General features: G+C 46.7%; 1 protein-coding gene across 1 annotated transcript in view; it reads right to left on the reverse strand.

The window, feature by feature from the left end:
* Positions 1-15455, reverse strand: part of WDR62 (WD repeat domain 62) — a 64219-nt gene extending 48764 nt beyond the window's left edge. Inside the window, exons 1-3 of the mRNA XM_006867406.1 lie at positions 15196-15455; positions 3983-4074; positions 2433-2495 (exon numbers count right to left, since the gene is read on the reverse strand). Of these exons, the coding sequence (XP_006867468.1) occupies positions 2433-2495; positions 3983-4074; positions 15196-15372 (332 nt within the window). The 5' untranslated portion in view covers positions 15373-15455. The remainder of the gene's footprint in view (positions 1-2432; positions 2496-3982; positions 4075-15195) is intronic.
* Between the last annotated feature and the right edge of the window lie 3847 nt (positions 15456-19302).

A 19302-nucleotide genomic window follows, 5' to 3' on the forward strand; every position in this document is an offset into this window, starting at 1 on the left:
AAAAAAAAAAAAAAGATAATGGAATTTTCCCACAGACTTTTTGAAGTCCCCTTGTATCCGCCCTTTTATGATGGACTTGTTTCACTCGGTATGTTCTCCAGGTTCATCCGTGTTATGAATTGCTTCCCGGTTTCATCACTGTGTGTCTGTACCAGACTTTGTTCCTTGTCATTTTATTTACTGACTGCTGCTTCCATACATGCGGATTGTGGATCCAGTAAAATGAAATCCTTGACAACTTCAATCTTTTCTCCGTTTAGCATGCTGCTGTTTACTGGTCCAGTTGTGAGGATTTCTGTTTTCTTCATGTTGAAATATAATCCATTAGAAAGCTCGTAAATCCATCTTCTGCCTATAACTGATTGGAATACCTTTGACCTTCATTAGTACTTCAAGATTTCTTTGCTTTCAGCAAACAAGGTTGTGTTACATGCAGGTTGTTGAGCTGTCTTCTTCTAGTCCTGATGCCACATTCTTCTTCATATAGTCTAGCTTCTCGTTTTATTTACTCATCATACAGATTAAATAAATATGGTGAAAGTACACAATCCTATCGCATTACCTCTCCAGATTTTAATCCATACAGCATCCCCTTCTTCTGTTCGGATGACTGTGTATGAGCACAGTTAAGTCTTTGGGAATTTCCATTCCTCACAATGTTATCTATAATTTGTTAGGATCCACACAGTCAAATGCTTTTGGATAGTCGATAAAACAATAAAACACAGGTAAACATTAAAAAAAAAAGTTCTAACAGATGCCACCAAGCTTCATTCTGTGGCTGCCAGGTGAATGCATGCAGGCCACAGAGGTGGGAATCACTCATTTTTCCAAAACAAAGGGGATATATGGATTTTTGTATGAAAAACACTTTCAACCTTGTCAAAGATTTCCTTGGTTGTTTGGCCATTGTTGTTTTGAGAACACCTGAGGTAGTAATTGTATTTCTAGAGGCCAAGGCTCAGAAAGGAGATGCGTCTTGTCTGATGTCACACAGTATCATAAAGCTTGGGAAGGTCTAGAAGCCAGCTCAGGCTTCACAACAACTCTTCACAATACAGAGTCAGAAACCAGGGGTCCAGGAAGCCCCTTCCTAGAGAGAATCTGGGCCCTACCTGTCATCTTTTATTGTTGTTGTCATGTACCGTGGAGTTGGTTCCGACTCATAGTGACCCTGCACAGGGTTTCCATGGCTGGAAATCTTTACAGGCGCAGAACGCCTCATCTTTCTCGCGCGGAACTGCTGGTAGTTTCGAACTGCCGACCTTCAGGTTAGCAGCCCGATTCATAACCACTAAGCTACCTTAGTAACCATGAAAAACCTCCATCTTCTCTGTTTGCCTGAAGAGCAGTGGCCAGAGGAGCTGGGCTTTAGTTAAACCAAAGAGAAGGAGTGCCTCCCAAGATCAAAATGGTCAGAGTCTGATTGGGACCCTAGGATGACAAAGCTCAACCAACCCCAAGGCAGATTCCCTGGTCAGCAGCCTAGGCCCATACAAGGCCAAGGGCTTTCCCTCAATAAACTGACAGTCCTGGGGGACTCAGAGAGGGGCTCCAGGTTTAGGCAACAGACTGGCTCCCCAGCTTTCCTCTAATCCTCCAGCAAAGGATATGGGCCTGGATCTCACCAGCCTGGTATTTGGCATCTCCCCTCCTGCCTCCTTGCTGTTCTTTTGGCCTTCACCCTTATCAAAGGAGAAGTAGCTAGAGAGATCCTTGTAAAACACAGATCACATTCATTCATTCAGGAAAGAGAAGTGCCAGTGAGGTGCTGGATACTGCTCTAAGTGCTGGGTTCACAGAAGTGAAGTAGAGTTCACATGGGAGAGAAACTGAATATCGTCATGAGGAAACCTGCCCATCACGCAGGACACAATGTGTGTTTGTGTGTGTGTGTGTCTGTGTAAAGCACATGCCTGGCCTGCACACGCCCTCTAGTGGTTTCTCCATGAACACAACCAGGTGTGACTGGGCTTTTGCCTGATCTCCCCCTTGCCTGCTCCCCCATTCTGGGACCCTTTCCTGTGCTGTCCACCCTGCCTGGATCACTCCCCACACCTTCCTATGGATCACCCCTCAATTCCTTCAGCTTTCAGCCTCAGGAGGCCTTCCCTGAGCCCTCTGATAGAACTTTCCCTTCATCCTCGGCCCACAGCCCTGCCCTAACACACACAATCCCCCAATCACTTCCTCCACAGCAATATGGTCTGCTAGTAATGTGCCTACTGGCTGACAGTCTGTTTCCCTCATTGGGCTGTCAGCTTTATGAGAGCAGAGCTTCTTGTCTCTCTTGTCCACTGTGGTGCTCCCAGTAACCGGAGAGTAGTTGCCTGCCAGGTGCTGGTGGAATCCCCAGTTGTGAGTCCCTCCCTCCGGGCTCTGTAGGGACGGGGGAATGTCCCACCCCCTCCCATGCCCAGGTCCCAGCCTACCTGGCAGTATTAAAGATGTGTTGCTGTTTGTTCTCTTTGGGGTCCAAAATCACCACCACACAGCTGTAAAGAAAGAAGGAAATGTGCCCAGACTGGGGAAAACACTGGAGACCCAAGAACGAGTCTCATCCCAGAACAGCCTGCACACAGACAAGGCTCCCTCTGAACAGAAGATTCTCCCTCGAGTCTCTTGCTCAAAGTGCTTCTGCACGAACTCTATGGTACTTAACCTTAGCAGTAGCTATATATTCTTAAACAGAAACCAATACACCTACTCCTAACTTATCAACTAGCTCAGAATCCGGCGTTTCACATTTATGATCAAAAAACCAAAACCAAACTCACTCCCATCAAGTCGATTCTGACTCATAGCAACCCTGTGGCGAGTTTCTGAGGCTGCAAGTCTTTATAGGAGCAGAAAGCCTCACATTTCTCCCAAGGCACAGCTGAGGGGTAGGAACAGTTCATCTGCAGTTAACAAGCAAAGACCCAGTCTGTGGAACCTCACACTGTGGTGAGAAGTGAGGAGTGGGTGTTCTTACCATGTGGGGCCCATTCAATCAGGGCCTGAAAACTGCTTATTTTTACAATCCTCACAACTTCCAGGTGAGGTCAGGGTTCTTTAGTGGTTTGATGGACGTAGAAACCTAAGGCTAGTGAGGGGAAGCCCTTTGTCCAGGGTCACCCAGCAAGTCAGGGGCAGAGCCAAGATGTGAATCCACACCTGTCAGGTTCAAGAGCCCACCTCCTTGTCCTCTATCCTGGGCTGCTTCCCAAAGACTCAATAATAAATAGTGGTTACGAATCGGTCTGCGATTCTTAAGGTCAGCAGTTCAAAACTACCAGCTGCTCCGCAGGAGAAAGATGAGGCTTTCTGCTCCTGTAAAGATTTACAGCCTCGGAAGATTTACAAGTCGGAACTGACTTGAAGGCACTTAACAACAACAACCCTGCCCTCCCCAGCAGGGAGTCGCTTTCAGCATTTGAGGAATAAACTGCTCCAGGGCTGGTCTCCCTCAGCCACCGGAAACAGGACATCACTAGTTTGGCTTTCATGGCTGCTTGAAGGAGAGGCAGAAGCAAATACGGGGCTGGGACATGGATCCAGGCTGCCTGAGCCCCAGCTTGGGTCTGGACCTCCTGTCTTTCCCAGCATCGCTGGTCTCTCCCCCAGCAGACACGGGAGGGCTTTCATCACCCTCACTGTGTGCCAGGTACTGCTCTATGCACAAATGGGCCTGTGGCGCCTTCTCCACAGCCCTCAGAAGTAGGCAGCATTAGCCACATTCTACAGGTAGGAGTCCTGGTGAAGTACTGTAGGAATAGCACCAGACTGCTAACTGCAAGGTCAGTGGTTCAAACCCACCAGCCGCTCCTTGGAAACCCTACACAGGGTCACTATGAGTAGGAAGTGACTCAACAGCACTTAACAACAACAGGTAGGGAAGATGATGCCCAGAGAGGTTCACCCAGTGACTCCCCAGGGCAGACTGGAAAGGCTCCAAACTCCCCGGCAGTGATTAGAGGCCGAGGCCCACCCACTTGCTCACCCTGCCAGGTAGGCCACATGGCCTGTGCTGGGGTCACAGGTTAGGCCGCTGCTGTTCTGGGCCGTGATGCCGAGCACCTTCTCCAGGGACACCTGCAAAGAAAAGGCCCAAGTCAGAAGCGCTGCTTACCGCAGGACAGCTGTCTCGGCCACCCATTCAGTTCCCTGTGTCCCATACACTGAGCTTCGGTATCAAGTGAGCAGCAGCTAACAGGTGGTTCTCCTTAACATTCTTCTGACAAAAGCATGGAGTTTGTGATGGGCGGAGAATGGGGCCCGAGAACAGACAAAATTCCTGTCTTCCAGGACTCCCATTCTATCAGGGTATCAGGGTAGAACGGAAGACACAGAAAGTGAACAAAAGAAACACAAAATAAAGGCCAGGAAGCAAAGGTGTGGGGGGCTTCGTGGGATTCCCCCTTTCAGACTATGGGACAGCTCATTCAAACCCTGCAGGATGGCACAACTGACCATCCCCTTTAGGATTCCACACACATTCCCTGCAGGTTCCCTCCCACAAGGGTGCCATGTAGCTTCATTACATTATTAGCAAGCGCTCCAATGCCCTCTGTGGGCCACAAGCACCCATCCAATCATTTGGTGGCAGTTACAAAGACTATGGCTAAAAGGTTCTGATCCAGAAATTCACTGCACTGCAGAGCAGTAAAGAAACTAAAGCAAAAAAGGAGACTGGCATTGTAGGGGAAGGGAGAGTAGTACTCCCAAGAAGGTGACCTTGATGTAACTTTGGTGGTGGCTATGTACCATGAAGATGGTTCCAAGTTCACAGCCCAATTCGTAACCACTACGCTACCAGAGCTCCTTCACATGCACATTGTTGTTAAGTGCCATCGAGTTGGTTCTGACCCATAGCGACCCTGTACAGGGTTTCCGAGCTGTAAATCTTGACAGGAGCAGAAAGCCTCATCTCTCTCCCGTGGAACAGCTGGTAGTTTCGAACTTCTGACCTTAAGGTGGAGTCGGTTCTGACTCGTAGTGACCCTGTACAGGGTTTCCGAGGCTGTAAATCTTGACGGGAGCAGAAAGCCTCATCTTTCTTCGGCGGAACAGCTGGTAGTTTCGAACTGCTGACCTTGTAGTTCGCAGCCCCATTCATAACCACTACGCTACCAGTAAGCCTTCACATGCATATTGTTGTTAAGTGTCATTGAGTTGGTTCCGACCCATAGGAACCTTGTACAGGGTTTCCGAGGCTGTAAATCTTTATGGGAGCAGAAAGCCTCATCTTTCTCCTGCAGAACTGCTGATATTTTCGAACTGCTGACTGTGAGGTTAGCAGCCCAACTTGTAACCACTATGTTACCAGAGAGTAACGTCTAAATTGCCCAGACTACCAATCCAGTACACTGAGAAGACATGCATGTTCCTCAATTTGAAGAGACTTTCATTCTGCTTGGAATTTTTAGGAACTGCATCCATAAGCAAAAGTCCAGCCCATCAAATAGTAGCAGCTGATGCTTGCTCAGTGTATTAAACATCTTCATATTCATCTGATCATGTTCTAGTCAGCTTAACAACCCTAGCTATCCAAGTTAGGTCAAATGAGTACCAGCTGCAAGCTTGGGAGTTCACATACACCTCCCTGAACTTCAAAACAATCAGCATTTCCTCTTATTTCATCTCAAGATCAAGGGTGCATCAGCAAGAATATTGCTGGCTGGTTCCCTTCAACTTTCAGTCCTAGAAAGGGGTTTTCTTTGATGGGACAACTTTCCTTGCCTAGAACCCTCTGAAACTCAAAATGCCAAACTGTCTGCCTTTTTTTTTTTTTATTTAAACTCACAAATCTTCAACAGTTCTGGGTGGACATGCATATCTTTTCACATGCATGTTAGGAGACTAAAAATACTATGGTTTGGGTCAAGTGCACCTTAGCCCTCAAAGTGGCATCTTTGCTTTTTAACACTTCAAAGAGATCTTATGCAGCAGCTATGCCTTGAGAAGAAACGTTGTCAATACCTACAAACACTCAAGAAATCCAATCTACCCATTTTAGCGAGAGTGAGGTTTTCTTTATTCAATTTTGCAAAATTGGGCACCCAACCTAGTAGACAAGGAGCTCTGGTAGCATAGTGGTTATGAATCAGGCTGTTAACCTCAAGGTCGGCAGTTCGAAACTACCAGCTGTTCCGTGGGAGAAAGATGAGGCATTCTGCTCCCGTCAAGATTTACAGCCTCAGAAACTGTACAGGGTCGCTATGGATCAGAACCGACTCCCCGGTACTTACCAACAATAACAACAACCTAGTAGACGTGCACAGACCTACAACATGGCAGGCCACAAACGGGTGTATTCCTGTCTGGAAAAAGACCCTCCCCTCCAGTTTCACAATCTTCCCTGAATGGCCCCCATGGTCTTAGTGACTGTATTTACAGTTCCTAGTCATGAAACCGCAAGGTCAGCAGTTCGAAACCACCAGCTGTTCCACAGGAGAAAGATGAGGCTTTCTGCTCCCGTAAAGATTTACAGCCTCGGAAACCCTGTACAGGGTCGCTATGAGTCAGAACCAACTCCACGGCACACAAGTCATGAAACAGATTTCTTTCCCCCTTCACCCAATTCATTCTGCTTACATATCCCTGGGTGTGAATCAACAACCTATGTCTGGTCTAGTAATCTCATGTGCCGTTTATTCCTGAAGATGGACCATCTTGAGAATTTCTCACAAATCCTCCTCTTTTCTTTTTATACTTATTGGTCTCATCTTCATTGATTCTTCTTAAATCCCCATAAAGTGTATCAATTCTAGATGTCCCTAAGAGTGGAGCTAACTATTCTTAGATTAGGTTGTATCATATTTGCACCTGACATATAACTAAAACATGGACAATCGAAAACACACCAGCCCATTTCCCCCTTATATTTCATGAATGAAAAAATCAGAAATATTTGATGAACACATAAATGTCCAAAAGCCAGTCTCCAGTCCATAGGCACACAGCCTCATCCATCATTCAGTCCACGGGCCTAGAGGCCATAGCTGCTCTACCTTTCCATGCTACAACCTCTCCTACCATCTGTTCCGTCACTCCACTCATGCTCTTCCTTCTTGATGGTCCGTTCTGGAAATAAAAGATAACTACTCCCTCCTTTTAGCTACGTATTTTCTAATTACAGTTGTTGTTAAGTGCCGTCGAGTCAGTTCCAACTCATAGTGACCCTGTGTAGGGTTTCCAAGGAGTGACTGGTGAGCTTGAACTACCGACTTTGCAGTTCAAACGGCTTTGCAGTCAGGCGCATTAACCCACAGCGCCACACCAGGACTCGTTACAGTTAGACAATCACAATTAATAGTACTAACAATTACAATTGAAATAATAAAATCTTATCAGCATCATTTTGTACCCCTTTCACCAGACCCATTTGGAAAACAGGAAACCTAGTCAGTAGGGATTTACCCTTGACCCCTCATTCTAAAACCAAGCACACCTATGAAAGTCTGTCAAGTCAGCAACTTCATGCCTCCATAGCAAGAGCACGGTCTACATTGCCCTTCCCGACCAACCCAGTAGAGAAGACAAGCATGTTCCCTGATCTGAAGAGACTTCCATTCTGATTGGAATTTTTAGGAACTGCATCCATAAGCAAAAGTCCAGTCCATCAAATTGTAGCAGCTGATGCTTGCTCAGAGTATCAACCATCTCCATATTCGTCTGATCAGGTTCTAGTGGGCTTAACAACCCTAGCCATCCAAGCTAAGTCAAATGAGTGTCAGCTGCAAGCTTGGGAGTTCACACACACCTCCCTGCACTTCAAAACAATCGGCCTTCCCTCTCATTTCAGCTCAAGGTCAACAGGTGCCAATAGAACATTCGCCAGATTCCACTCACAAGTAGACCCAGGGGATCATCAGCAAGCATATTGCTCGCTGGTTCCCTTCAACTTTCAGTCCTAGGAGTTTTCTTTGATGGGTCAACCTTCCTTGCCTTGAAGCCTCTGAAACTCAAAATGCCAAACTGTCTGGCAGCACCCCACCTCCACCCCCCCACCCCGTTTTCTTTCCATTACAAATTTCTTGTTCTTTCAACAGTTCTGGTGGTCTGCATGTCTTTTCGAATGCAAATGTATCAACTCTAAAGTTCTGGGTGGAGCTCAAGATTCTACCTTAAACTTCTACAAAGGCTTAAATTTAGAAGCCATTTTTACAAATTTCTAACTCCCTGTTTAGCAAATCTAATCAAGCATAGGCTGAAGGTCGGTTTATAAACTTTACGTCATCACAATTTCAAATATTCCTACCACACAAGTATGTCTGTCTATTTTACAATAAGGCAGTCAAACACATTAACCTTTTCAAACACTCAAGTTCAATCTTTTCTTGTCTCTCAGACTAACTCTATTCATATGCATACGGCCGGGCCCTCAGGCCACAGATCAGCTGTCTTTTCTTTGCAGCAAGATATTGGCTTCAGGAAACTCCAGAAGCAGCTCTCCCTTCAGCTGGAAACATTTTATCCCATCCTCCTTCGTTCTTCTCCCTCAAAACCTCACAATTTCTTAGGTCTGTGAGCTCCCACTTACAGTGCCAAGCAGGGAGCACGTCTGACTAGTCCTCAGACTCAGGGCATGAGAAAACAACTTTTCAGTGCCCGACTCATATTTAAGTCTCACCTTGATGTGCAAACTCAGAATTTTGCATGGTAAGCTCTAGTAGTCTATGTCTGCATTTATCTTAAGAATTATATTTGAAATCTATGTTACAAAAAAAATAATGATCACTAGACCTGTTGGTGGGCTTGGCACCCTGACCCAGTCCTCTCCTCCCTTCCCTCTGAAGAGACCTAACACTGCAATCCCTATTCCACTTCCCTCGAGAAGGCGGGTCTTAGTTCTAGCCTCTGATTAACTATTTTATTCACACTGTTGTTGTTGTTGTCAGTTGCCATCGAGTCGGAACCGACTCACAGCAACCCCATGCACAGCAGAACGAAACAATGTCCGATCCTGGGCCAACTTCATTGCCGCTGCCACACTTGACGCCATCAATGATGCCATCTGGCCGATCCATCTCGTTGGGGGTCTTCCTCTTTTTCTCTGACCCTCCATCTTACCCAGCATGACATCCTTCTCCAGGGACTGTTCACACTAGACACCATGATTCTGGCTTTCTGCTTTTGCTCCTCCTCCTCTCTACAGAATCTTTCTGAGCTTCTCTTAACAGTTAGTTCATCAATGGTTTGTTACTCCAGTCCACTCCCCCGCCCCCCACTAACCAGACTAGAGCCAGATTCCCTGGGCACTGCTGAAACCTGTCCACCATAGGTGACACTGCTACCCTGCTGGTATTTGAAATACTGGTGACATAGCACAATGCAACACACCCAGAGAATGACGCACTGACAGATGAGTGGTGGACAGACTCACAGAACTGTACTATCAGGATAAGCACTGGACCACAACTAGGTTGGAACTGCAAGGTTGGCGGTTCAAACTCACCAGCCACTTAACAACAACACTGTGATCCTAGATTTGCATTTCAGTTCTTAGGCCAAGGACTTCCTCAAAAATGTTCTGGGTCGGAATTAAAACCTAGTCCAAAATATGAAAGCTGTTGTTGCAGTTAGTGCCGTCAGTCAGTGCCAACTCAGAGTGACTCGGTATAGGGTTTCTGAGGAGCAGCTGCTGGGTTTGATCGGCCGATCTTGTGGCTCACAGTCTAGTGTTAGTCCTACAGTGCCACCCCAGGAATCTGGGTTAACAACAGCTAACATGTATTGAGCACTTACCAGGAGGCAGGCACTGTAGGAACTTCATTAATGCTCACAACAACCCTGTCATTACATCATCCTCATCTGAAACAGGGGCCCAGAAAAGTTAAGTAACTTTAGCTCAAAGATGCCTATTTAGGAAGGAGCAGCGCCAGGATTCTAACCCAGGCAGCGAAGCCATAGCATTCTTACTGGTTTACCTGTCAGTCAGCAAAACTGGACTGATTGGTCATTTTTAGAAATAAATGATCAAGTCTTTTGAAAACCAGAAGGGCTTCTTGCCCCCAAACAAGAAAAATAATTGACATCTGTCCCCAAAATACACGATAATAACAAGAGTACAAGCCGACACTAACATAGAGTATTGTCGTGCAAGGTGCAAAGGGCTCAAGCAAAGCAAAGGCTGTGAGGACGGCGCTGGCCCTTCTGTTGTGTGTCAGGTCCCTATGGGTCGGAATCAACTCGATAGCACCTAACAACAACAACAACAAGGTCTCATTTGGAGTCCTGGCGTGCTGTTGCAGGATAAGCTTACCACAAGGTCGGCAGTTCAAGCTCACCAGCTGCTCCTTGGAAACCACATACAGGGGAGCTATGGGTCGAAACATACTCGAAGTCACCTAACAACAAGGCCTCATTTAATCCTTGCAAATTCCCGGAGTATAATTATTATCCTCATTTGTTAAATGAGGAAATTGACAGGAAAGAGAAGGAACGTTTGAGCCCTTAGCAGCCTGGGACAGAGTCTCCCATTCTTAACTACTTTGCTCTACTGCCTCTCTGAAACTGAAATTGTCATTCTCCTACATTTATGTTGTTTAAGAGCTCCAAGGCGTTTCAGGAAATTACAAATTAAGGACTATAAAGAATGGTGGAGGCAAGATTAAGGTGGGTGTCTGTTTTAGAATGGGCTTCAAGAAGGCCTCTCAGGGAAGGGATATTCAGGCTGAGACTTGAGGAATGAGAAGGAAGAGCAGCCAGGCAGACTGGGGTTTTCTAAAAGCCCAAACAGAGGACCTCACCAAACATCCAGGCTGCGAGGCAGGGAAGAGCTTAGGGCCTGAGGGAGACAGAGACTGGCAGTGTGACAGGACCTTGGTGAGAGGGAGGAGCTACAACCAGAGAGATTGCAGGGGCCACTTGTCCAGGCTCTGTTGGCAGGAGACAGGGGATAGAGGGTATATAGCAGGAAGCCACCGAGAACGGACAAGATTCACCAACAGCTACCCCAGAGTCGCTGACTGGAGCACTATAGGATAAGCAATGGATTGCTAACCACAAAGTCGGTGGCTCAAACCCACAAACTGCTCCTTGGAAACCCCATACAAGGTTGCTATGAGTTGGAACTGACTCAATGGCACTTAATAAGAAGTCCCTGAGTGGTGCAAATGGTTAAGTGCTCAACAACTTCCAGCATAACTGGCAGTTCAAATCCACCCAGAAGCACCTTGGAAGAAAGGCCTAGAGTTGGAATGGAGTCCATGGTAACAGTTTTGTTTTGTTTTTCCCACCCTTCATCTGATGTCATGCACTGTGCTCAGCAGGTCAGTCATAATGGCATTTCACCTCCCTTCAACTCCAAAGAATGGGTATTAGTACAGCCACGGAACAAAGACAGCCTTTGTCACTAAGGGACTTGGAGAACAATTTTTAAAACTGATGCCATGCTAATGGAATTTCTTCTACTTGAAACTCACTTCCTGTGTTTTTACACCTCAGGATGTTAGGCACCACAGGGCTCTACTCCCTCCCACTGGAGCTTCCACTGCTGAGAGGACGGTACAAATATTACTCACATCCTTTCCACAGTTGTGAGTAGCAATATGGAGTAAGAATGTCACCTTGATAAGGAAAAGGAAAGAGAAGGTGGCGGGTGAGGGGAGGCTGAACAGGGCTGAGAAAGAATTAGGGGAGGCAAACCTCTGGGCTGAATCTGGTTTAAATAAAAAAAGGAAAAAAGAGCCAGTTGCCATGGAATGGGTTCTGACTCAGGAGGAACATGTGTGTCAGGAGAACTGTGCTCTACAGTTATTTTTTTATTTATTTAAGTTTTTATCATGAATTATGTGATAGTTTACATGGAGAACATTAGCTTTACATTCATCCTATCGCTCCATCTCTCCACATCATCATCTTTGCTTCCATTTCTGGAGTCACTGTTTCTCTGGGTAGGGTCCCAGGAGCACTCGGCTCCAGCTCCTCTCCCTTGATGGTCCCAGGGACCTCCTCTCCTGTACTGAAAAGTCAGCCACTCCCCTCCTTTTTTTACAAAACGTCTACCTTTACATTTTCAAGTCCTGATAGCAATTATTCTCTATTGTACCACAAGAGTCTTATCCCCATATCTCCTTTCATTAGCCCCATCCAGGCAGACTGGGAACCACTTAATGGATATTCTACCTTCCCCTGGACCCTCTGGAACTAGGCTCCCTCTTGAAAGCTTGTAAGCCAGTCACTGCTTGTTTTTGTAGCCACCCCTCCCCCCCCCCCTTTTGGGTAAGCCAATTCTATAGCTATTTTTTTGTCTTGTTTTGTTGTTGTTGTTGTTGTTAACATTTAGTGTATTTTGGGTGATTTTCGTTTCGCTGACCCTCCTTAGCTTCTCATTTTTATTTTAGAGTAAATACTGGTCTCGTAGCTGTTGTTAAATGCCATCAAGTCGGTTCTAACTCAAAGTGTCCCTGTATAGGATTTCTGAGACTGTAAATCTTTATGGGAGCAAAAAGCCTCACCTTTCTCCCATGGAGAGGCTGGTGGGTTAGAACCGCTGACCTTCGGTTAGCAGCAGTCCAGTACTTATCCTACAGCACTACCAGGGCTCCCAGAGCTGATTCTTTAAAGGAGCACAGTCTTCACAAGCCATAATGCTTATACAGGAATCTATTATTTAGACAGAAGGTGACCACTGGGAGTAGGATTAGTTCCAGCTCAATGTGGTTTTCAATGGCTGATTTTTTGGAAGTAGGGTTTGTGGGGGCAAGGGCTGGTAAAAAGAGATGTGGATAAGACTCTTGTGGTTCAATAATGAATAACTGCCATCAGGACTGATTGTGAATATTGCAAATGTAAAGGTAGACATTTTGTAACAAATGGAAGGGAGTCGTGGATCTTGCAATCCAGGAGCTGATAACCCTGGGACCATCAAGGGAGAAGAGCGGAGAACAGGACCCTATCCAGACAAGCAGTGACGCCAGAGATGGAGGCAGAGAGGATGATGTACAGAGATGGAGTGGCTGGGGACTCTAGACTCAAGGAAGGAGAGGGGCTGTATGCTGGCGGCTGGGGGGCTGGTGTGCAGGGTTGTTTGAATGATTATATATTCCTGAGTGCTTCGGTATACATAAAAAAAACACACCAAAAAACAGAGGGATTGGAAGCAAATGCTGTTGAATGATGACACAAGGAGGGGATTGAAATCATAGCAATGAAACGAAATACGACAGGATGAATGTAAGGCTGAAGCTCTCCCATGTAAACTATCACTCAATTCACAATAAAAACTTACAAAAAAGAGTTTGTGGAGGCAACCCTGTGACCAGAAGAACTGCATGGTGCCCAGTTACGGCTACTTTGAAAGGGATCACATTAGCAGGTTCTGGCTACAGTGGGAGAAAATGTGGAACAAACTCAGAATCATAAAAAAAAATCAGGCTTATAGGTCAGAGACTGCTGGAACCATGAGACTATGGCCCTTGATCACCCTTCCTGTCTGGACTTATGGCTCCATTTTCAACCAAGCAATAAATAGGTATACTGGGGGGTCCACACTAGCGGAGGTATGCACACAGTAGAATGCTCAACCATTTGATCAAAAGGGCAACATTCCACAACGGCCAAAATTCAGAAGGGTGGGAGAGGAGGAGGAACAGAAACCAGGAACACAGAAAGCAAGTGGAATAACTGATGTTTCATTGAAGGGATAGCAATCATTGAGATGAAATGAAGCGTATGCTTCATCGTTCAATTCACAATAAACAGTTTCAAGGAAAAAGGTTGTGGAGAAATTCCATTATCTTTTAATTCCATTCTTCCATGAACTTTTTGAAGCCCCCTGGGTATACTGCCAGGCTTTTCTTCCAAAGAGCCTCTCCAGACTCCAACCTTCAGCCCAGCAAGTTAACTAAGAATTTTAACACCCAGAGAATCTGTTGTTGTTTTGTCAGTTTCAACTCACAGTGACCCTGTATAGGGTTTCCAAGGAGCACCTGGTGAGTCTCGTGGTCCAGTGCATTATCCCGCATAGCCGGCCACACCTGGACTCTCAAGAGAATCTGAACCACCGTCAACTCACTGCATGGAGTCAATTCCAGCTCATGGCAACCCTATAAACTACTCCGAAGAGTTTCTGTGACCGTGTATCTTTACCCAAGTAGACCACCTCCTCTACTGCATGCAGAGCAGCTGGTGGGTTTGAACCACTGACTTTGAGGCTGGCAGCTCAAGCTTTACCCACTGGGCCACCAGGGCTCCTGAACCATAGTGTTGTTAAGTGCCATCAAGCTGATTCCAACTCACAGCGACCTGGTTATAAGGTCCCATGGAGCGTCGAATGGGTGGGTTTGAACTGCCCACATTGTGGTTAACAATACTAAGCTTTATCTTACATCACCACAAAAGTCGGCAGGGCAAAGTCAGCAACAATAGTGTATGTGGATAAACGTCTAAAGGTGATTGAGTGGGGTTTAAGGGACACGTGGTGATTCTAGGAGGTAATTGACAGAAACCAAAAAGCATGCAAAGGGATGCCAGGGGGGAAGCTCAGGACTCAGGGGTGGGATCAGGTGTTTAGAGGTGAGGTTTGTAAATGAGCAATGTGGGAGGGAAGGATTCCTGGTGTGGCGCTGTAGGATCAGCACTGGGCTGCAACCACAAGGTTGGCAGTTCAAACCCACCAGCTGCTCCTTGGAAACCCTATACAGGCTCGCTGAGTCAGAATCAACTTGAGGGCAACTTAACAGCACCACCTGGTACTACCGCATTGTGTGGCGCAGTAGGTTAATGCACCAGACTGCAAAGCCGTTTGAACTGCAAGGTCGGCGGTTCAAGCTCACCAGCTGGGCCTCGGAAACCCTATACAGGGTCGCTATGAGTCGGAACCGACTCGAGGGCACTTAACAACAACAGTAGCGTAGTGGTTACGAATCGGGCTGTGAACCACAAGGTCAGCAGTTAGAAATTACCAACTGTTCTGCTGGAGAAAGATGAGGCGTCCTGCCCCCGTAAGGATTTACAGCCTCGGACACTCTGTACAGTGTCACTATGAGTCGGAACCGACTCCACCGCAGACAGCCACCACCACCACCTGAGCGAAAAGGACAGGATAGCGGGCGGGGCCTTGCCTGAGGAGGCGGGACCTAGAAGACCAAGAGGAAGCATGGAATGGCCAAAGTGGACAAGCCCAGGGACTGGTGGGCGGAGCCAAGTGCCTGAGGGCGGGGACAGGAAAGCGCGGAACTGGGATGGATAGGGCAGGTAGCTTCTCACCCGGCTCTGCACCGTGTCCTCCGGCGCCGCAGTTAATCGGGTTCGCCGCCGGAGACAGAGCGGTGGGGCCGGGGGCGGAGAGGACTGGCCCCTCCGCGCCGGAACCCCCGCCGTGACGGACGACAATTTCTCAACCACGTCGTTCCGCGTGTAGGCTCCGGGGCCCAAGGCCGCCATCGTCGCGCCGGGGTCGAGCGACCGTTACACAGCCCAACCGCCGCCGCTGTGATCCACTCGAATAGTGAACGGCCCGCGGGAAATCCGGCGCCGCCGCCCATTGGATGCAGCAGGGCCGCCGGTCTGGCCAATCTTGGGGCACCTGGAGGCACTTATGACCAATGAGGGCTAAGGGGCGGAACAGTATCCGGCTTGGGGGAGCCATGTTTTTGTTGTGTGCCGTGGAGTTGGTTCCGACTCATAGCGTAAATCTTTACGGCAGCAGAAAGCCTCATCTTTCTCCCGCGGAACAGCTGGTAGTTTCGAACTGCTGACCTTGCGGTTCACAGCCCGATTCGTAACCACTACGCTACCAGAGCTCCTTTGAGGGAGCCTTGCCTTTAGTAGGAAAGGAGCTGAATTCAAGTATAATTAATGCTCTGATCAAGCGTGGTAATATGATTTTCATCGAGTCTACGTTTTTATATTTTTCACTTGCATACTTGTTGTAATTTACGAGGTAAAACCTTAACTTCGTCTCCACACTTCGTTTCCACTCTGGCTGACAAACCTCCGACGTGCGCGCAGGGCGGAGCCAGAAGAGATTGACGTGCCCGTTCATTTGGTGGCGCAAGCTCCACCTCTCCCCCATCTTGTGATCAAGGTCCAGCGAGTCGCCAGCTTTACGCAGATAATGCTTGAATTTCCCGGGTCACCACGTGATGAGGCGCGGTGACGCGTCGGGGAACGTATTACACTGGAGTCCTCTTTTCTGTTCCCGCCTATAAACGAGGGCGGCCTGGGACAAGCCTGTCAAAAGACCCTGCTAAATTCTGCGGGGCTGCATTTCGATGCCCAAACACTGCCAGACTCGGAACCGCTCCAACACTGCGGGCCGACTGGACGTGGCCAGTCACCCTGTCAGCTCTACAAGTAAATGCAAGCTCCGGACGAGTCTTGCAGAGAATGGGGCGGTATCTGAGAATAAATGCAGGATCCTGGTCCCCCTTGAGAGCGTCATCCATTAGTTGTTGTTATGTGCCATGGAGTCGGTGCCGACTCAGAGCGACCCTGTACAGTTTCCAGGCTGTAAATCTTTACGGGAACAGCTGGTAGTGTGGACTTGCTGGCTATGAGATTAGTAGCAAAGTGAAGAGATGATAGTAACAGCAGCAAACCCACACTTGCCAACATGCAGATGCGTGGAAAGTCAGGGATAGGCGATCAACTTGTACAGATGTGAACAGAGCGAGGGCCAACCGGGATAAAGTACAAAAAGAGCTGTGAGGTTGGCCCAGGCATTTCCCTGCTCGCCATCCCGACGAGTTTGAGGCATCTGAAGCTTAAAACATCCCAAACAGCTTCTGATCTTGTGTTCTCTCAGTCATTCCTATTCATAGCGACCCAATTCCTATTCCTATTCCAATTCCTATTCATAGTGTTGCAGCAGCGAGTCAGAAAGAACAAAGTTTATTGCCCACCGCCAGAGGTCAGCTCAAGCCCAAGTCACTCTGACCCCGAAGTAAGGGGAACAGGGTTTTATACAAGAAACACGGAGCCGTTAGAACACACAGACTTGTCTTGGTAGTCGGGGTGGTAAGTTCCAGTAGACCCTTACCCTGTAAGTGGGAGTAAACCCACCAATAAACCCTTATCTTGGTTGTGTGGATGAGCTAAGTTTTATCCTGTTTGTTCAGGTGTCCTTGGGTCATTCTCACCTTCAAGGTTTTTCTATAAGAAGCTTATTATTTTTCCATAGGGTGAGGTGAGGAGGGGGGAGAGAGGGGAGCAGGGTGAACTATGCTATAAAATTTCAAATATGAGTTATAATATTTCAAATGGGGACTGTTAGTTATACTATAATATTTCAAATGGGGGCTGTTAGTTATACTATACTATTTCAATGGGGGCTGTTAGTTATACTATACTATTTCAATGGGGGTATTAGTTAAATTATAACAATAGGACATAATAGAATGTTCCATAAGGTTTCCCAGACTACATCTTTACAGCAGTAGACAGGCCTCATTTTTCTCCCTTGGAGTGGCTGGTGGGTTTGAACTACAGACCTTGAAGTTAGCAGTCCAACACTTAACCCACAACACCACTAGGGCTCATTTAACCCTTCCATAGCTTTCCCTATCTCAGTTAATAGTTTAGTTCATATTCCTAGTAGCTCAAACTAGAAACTTTGAAGTCATCTTAACCACTTCTCTTTCTTCACACCTGAGAAGATGAAAAAATAGCTTGGGTTGTAAACAACAAAAATTTGCCCTGCCATTATTTATTGGATATGCCAGGGGCAAAGATCATAGGGAAAATGATTTCTCTCAGGGACATGTTGCAGCTGGAAAGTGACACAACTCCTGTTCTTTGAGTGACTACGGCCTTATTACTGTGGCGTTTCAGTCTCTAAAATCATAAATGATTACACTTTGAAATATATGTCAGGCAGAACTTTGAAATGTTATCAGTAAGAATGAAACATCTCACTTTTACCTGGAGGAACTAAATCAGTTTGGATCAGAAACAGACAAACAAACCCCACAGCCCTGGGTAGATTCTGACTCAGCAACTCTGTCCTATGGAGTGGCTGGTGGGTTTGAACTTTAGACCTTAATGGCTAGCCTTATCCTATAGCAAAAACTAGGACTCTTTGACACAGGGAAGCAGCCTCTTTTTACAGTTCAGATTCAGATGTTTTCTGGATACAATATTCCACGCATTTCTTAAATTTTATTTCTTCCCTGGACCCACTTCTCCGTCCAACCCTGACTTTGATCCTTTTACCCACAATTCTGCTTTACTTTGAGTCTATGCAGACACTGATTCATTATGTCACGCTTCTCCCAAATCCAATAATGCCTTTTATCTTTTTCTTTGGTGAAAATCCCCATGGTACCTTTGATGTGCAGTTTCCCTCACCTAACTTCCTTTGACTACAGGTTTGTCTCTGGTGTCCTAAGGGTGTTTGAACTAGGACACATTTTCCCCATTCAGTCCAGCAGGAAATTGTGTTGGCTCTCTCCTTTTTGTTGTTGGTTTTTGTTTTTTTGGCTCTCTTTTTAAAAATCCAAAATGTGACCATTTCTTACCCCTTCCTCTGCCCCAGCCTTGGCCTAGGTCATTAGCACCTCCCAATTGGACTATTTTAGTAGTCTTCTCACTGTCTCCTGCTCTCCATAGTCTGTTCCCCAAAAACAGGGGACCTCTGTGAACATCTGAGTCAGATGAAGCTCCTCCGTGTCTCAGGATGTTCCCCTGGCTCTCACCTCACAATATAAAAGACAAGAAGATGGGGCTGATGCAGGCAGGAAGTAGGCCCACAAAGCCCTATAGGAGCTGGTTCCCGAATCCCTGTATGATCTCTTCTCCTCCCTCCTTTACTGTGGCCCGGTCTACTTGATGTTCCTCTAGAATGCAGTCACGTTGCTGTTTTATACCCTTGCTTATGCTGGTCCCTCTGCCTAGAAAGTTCTTATTTTTCTATTCTCACCTTCTCAGTGAGACCTTCTGTGATTGATCACCACCTTATATAAAATTGTAACCCTCCCCTACAGACATTAATTTTTCCTGCCGGCCTCTTGCTTAGTTTTCCCTTTAGCATTTATCATTAACTGGCTTATATATTTGATGTATATATACCAGCTCCTCACTTACTGACATTTCAAAGAAAATCAGCATTATGCAAAAACAGGATATGATTTCTTGAACATAAAACTGATGATCTACTTGGTAATTCTTCACTCAATTCACAATGAAAAGTTAAAAACCAAAAACAGGATAACCACATCAGATCACCAAATGGATGATGACTGTTGTAGTTATAGTTAGGTGCCATCGAGTCGGTACTGACTCATAGCGACCTAATGCACAGCACAGCGAAACACTGCCAGATCCTGGGCCAACCTCACTATTGTTGCCACGCTTGAGTCCATCGATGCTGCCACT

This window comes from Chrysochloris asiatica, unplaced genomic scaffold (genome assembly GCF_000296735.1).
Source record: "Chrysochloris asiatica unplaced genomic scaffold, ChrAsi1.0 scaffold00104, whole genome shotgun sequence".
In the NCBI taxonomy this organism is placed as follows: Eukaryota; Metazoa; Chordata; class Mammalia; order Afrosoricida; family Chrysochloridae; genus Chrysochloris; species Chrysochloris asiatica.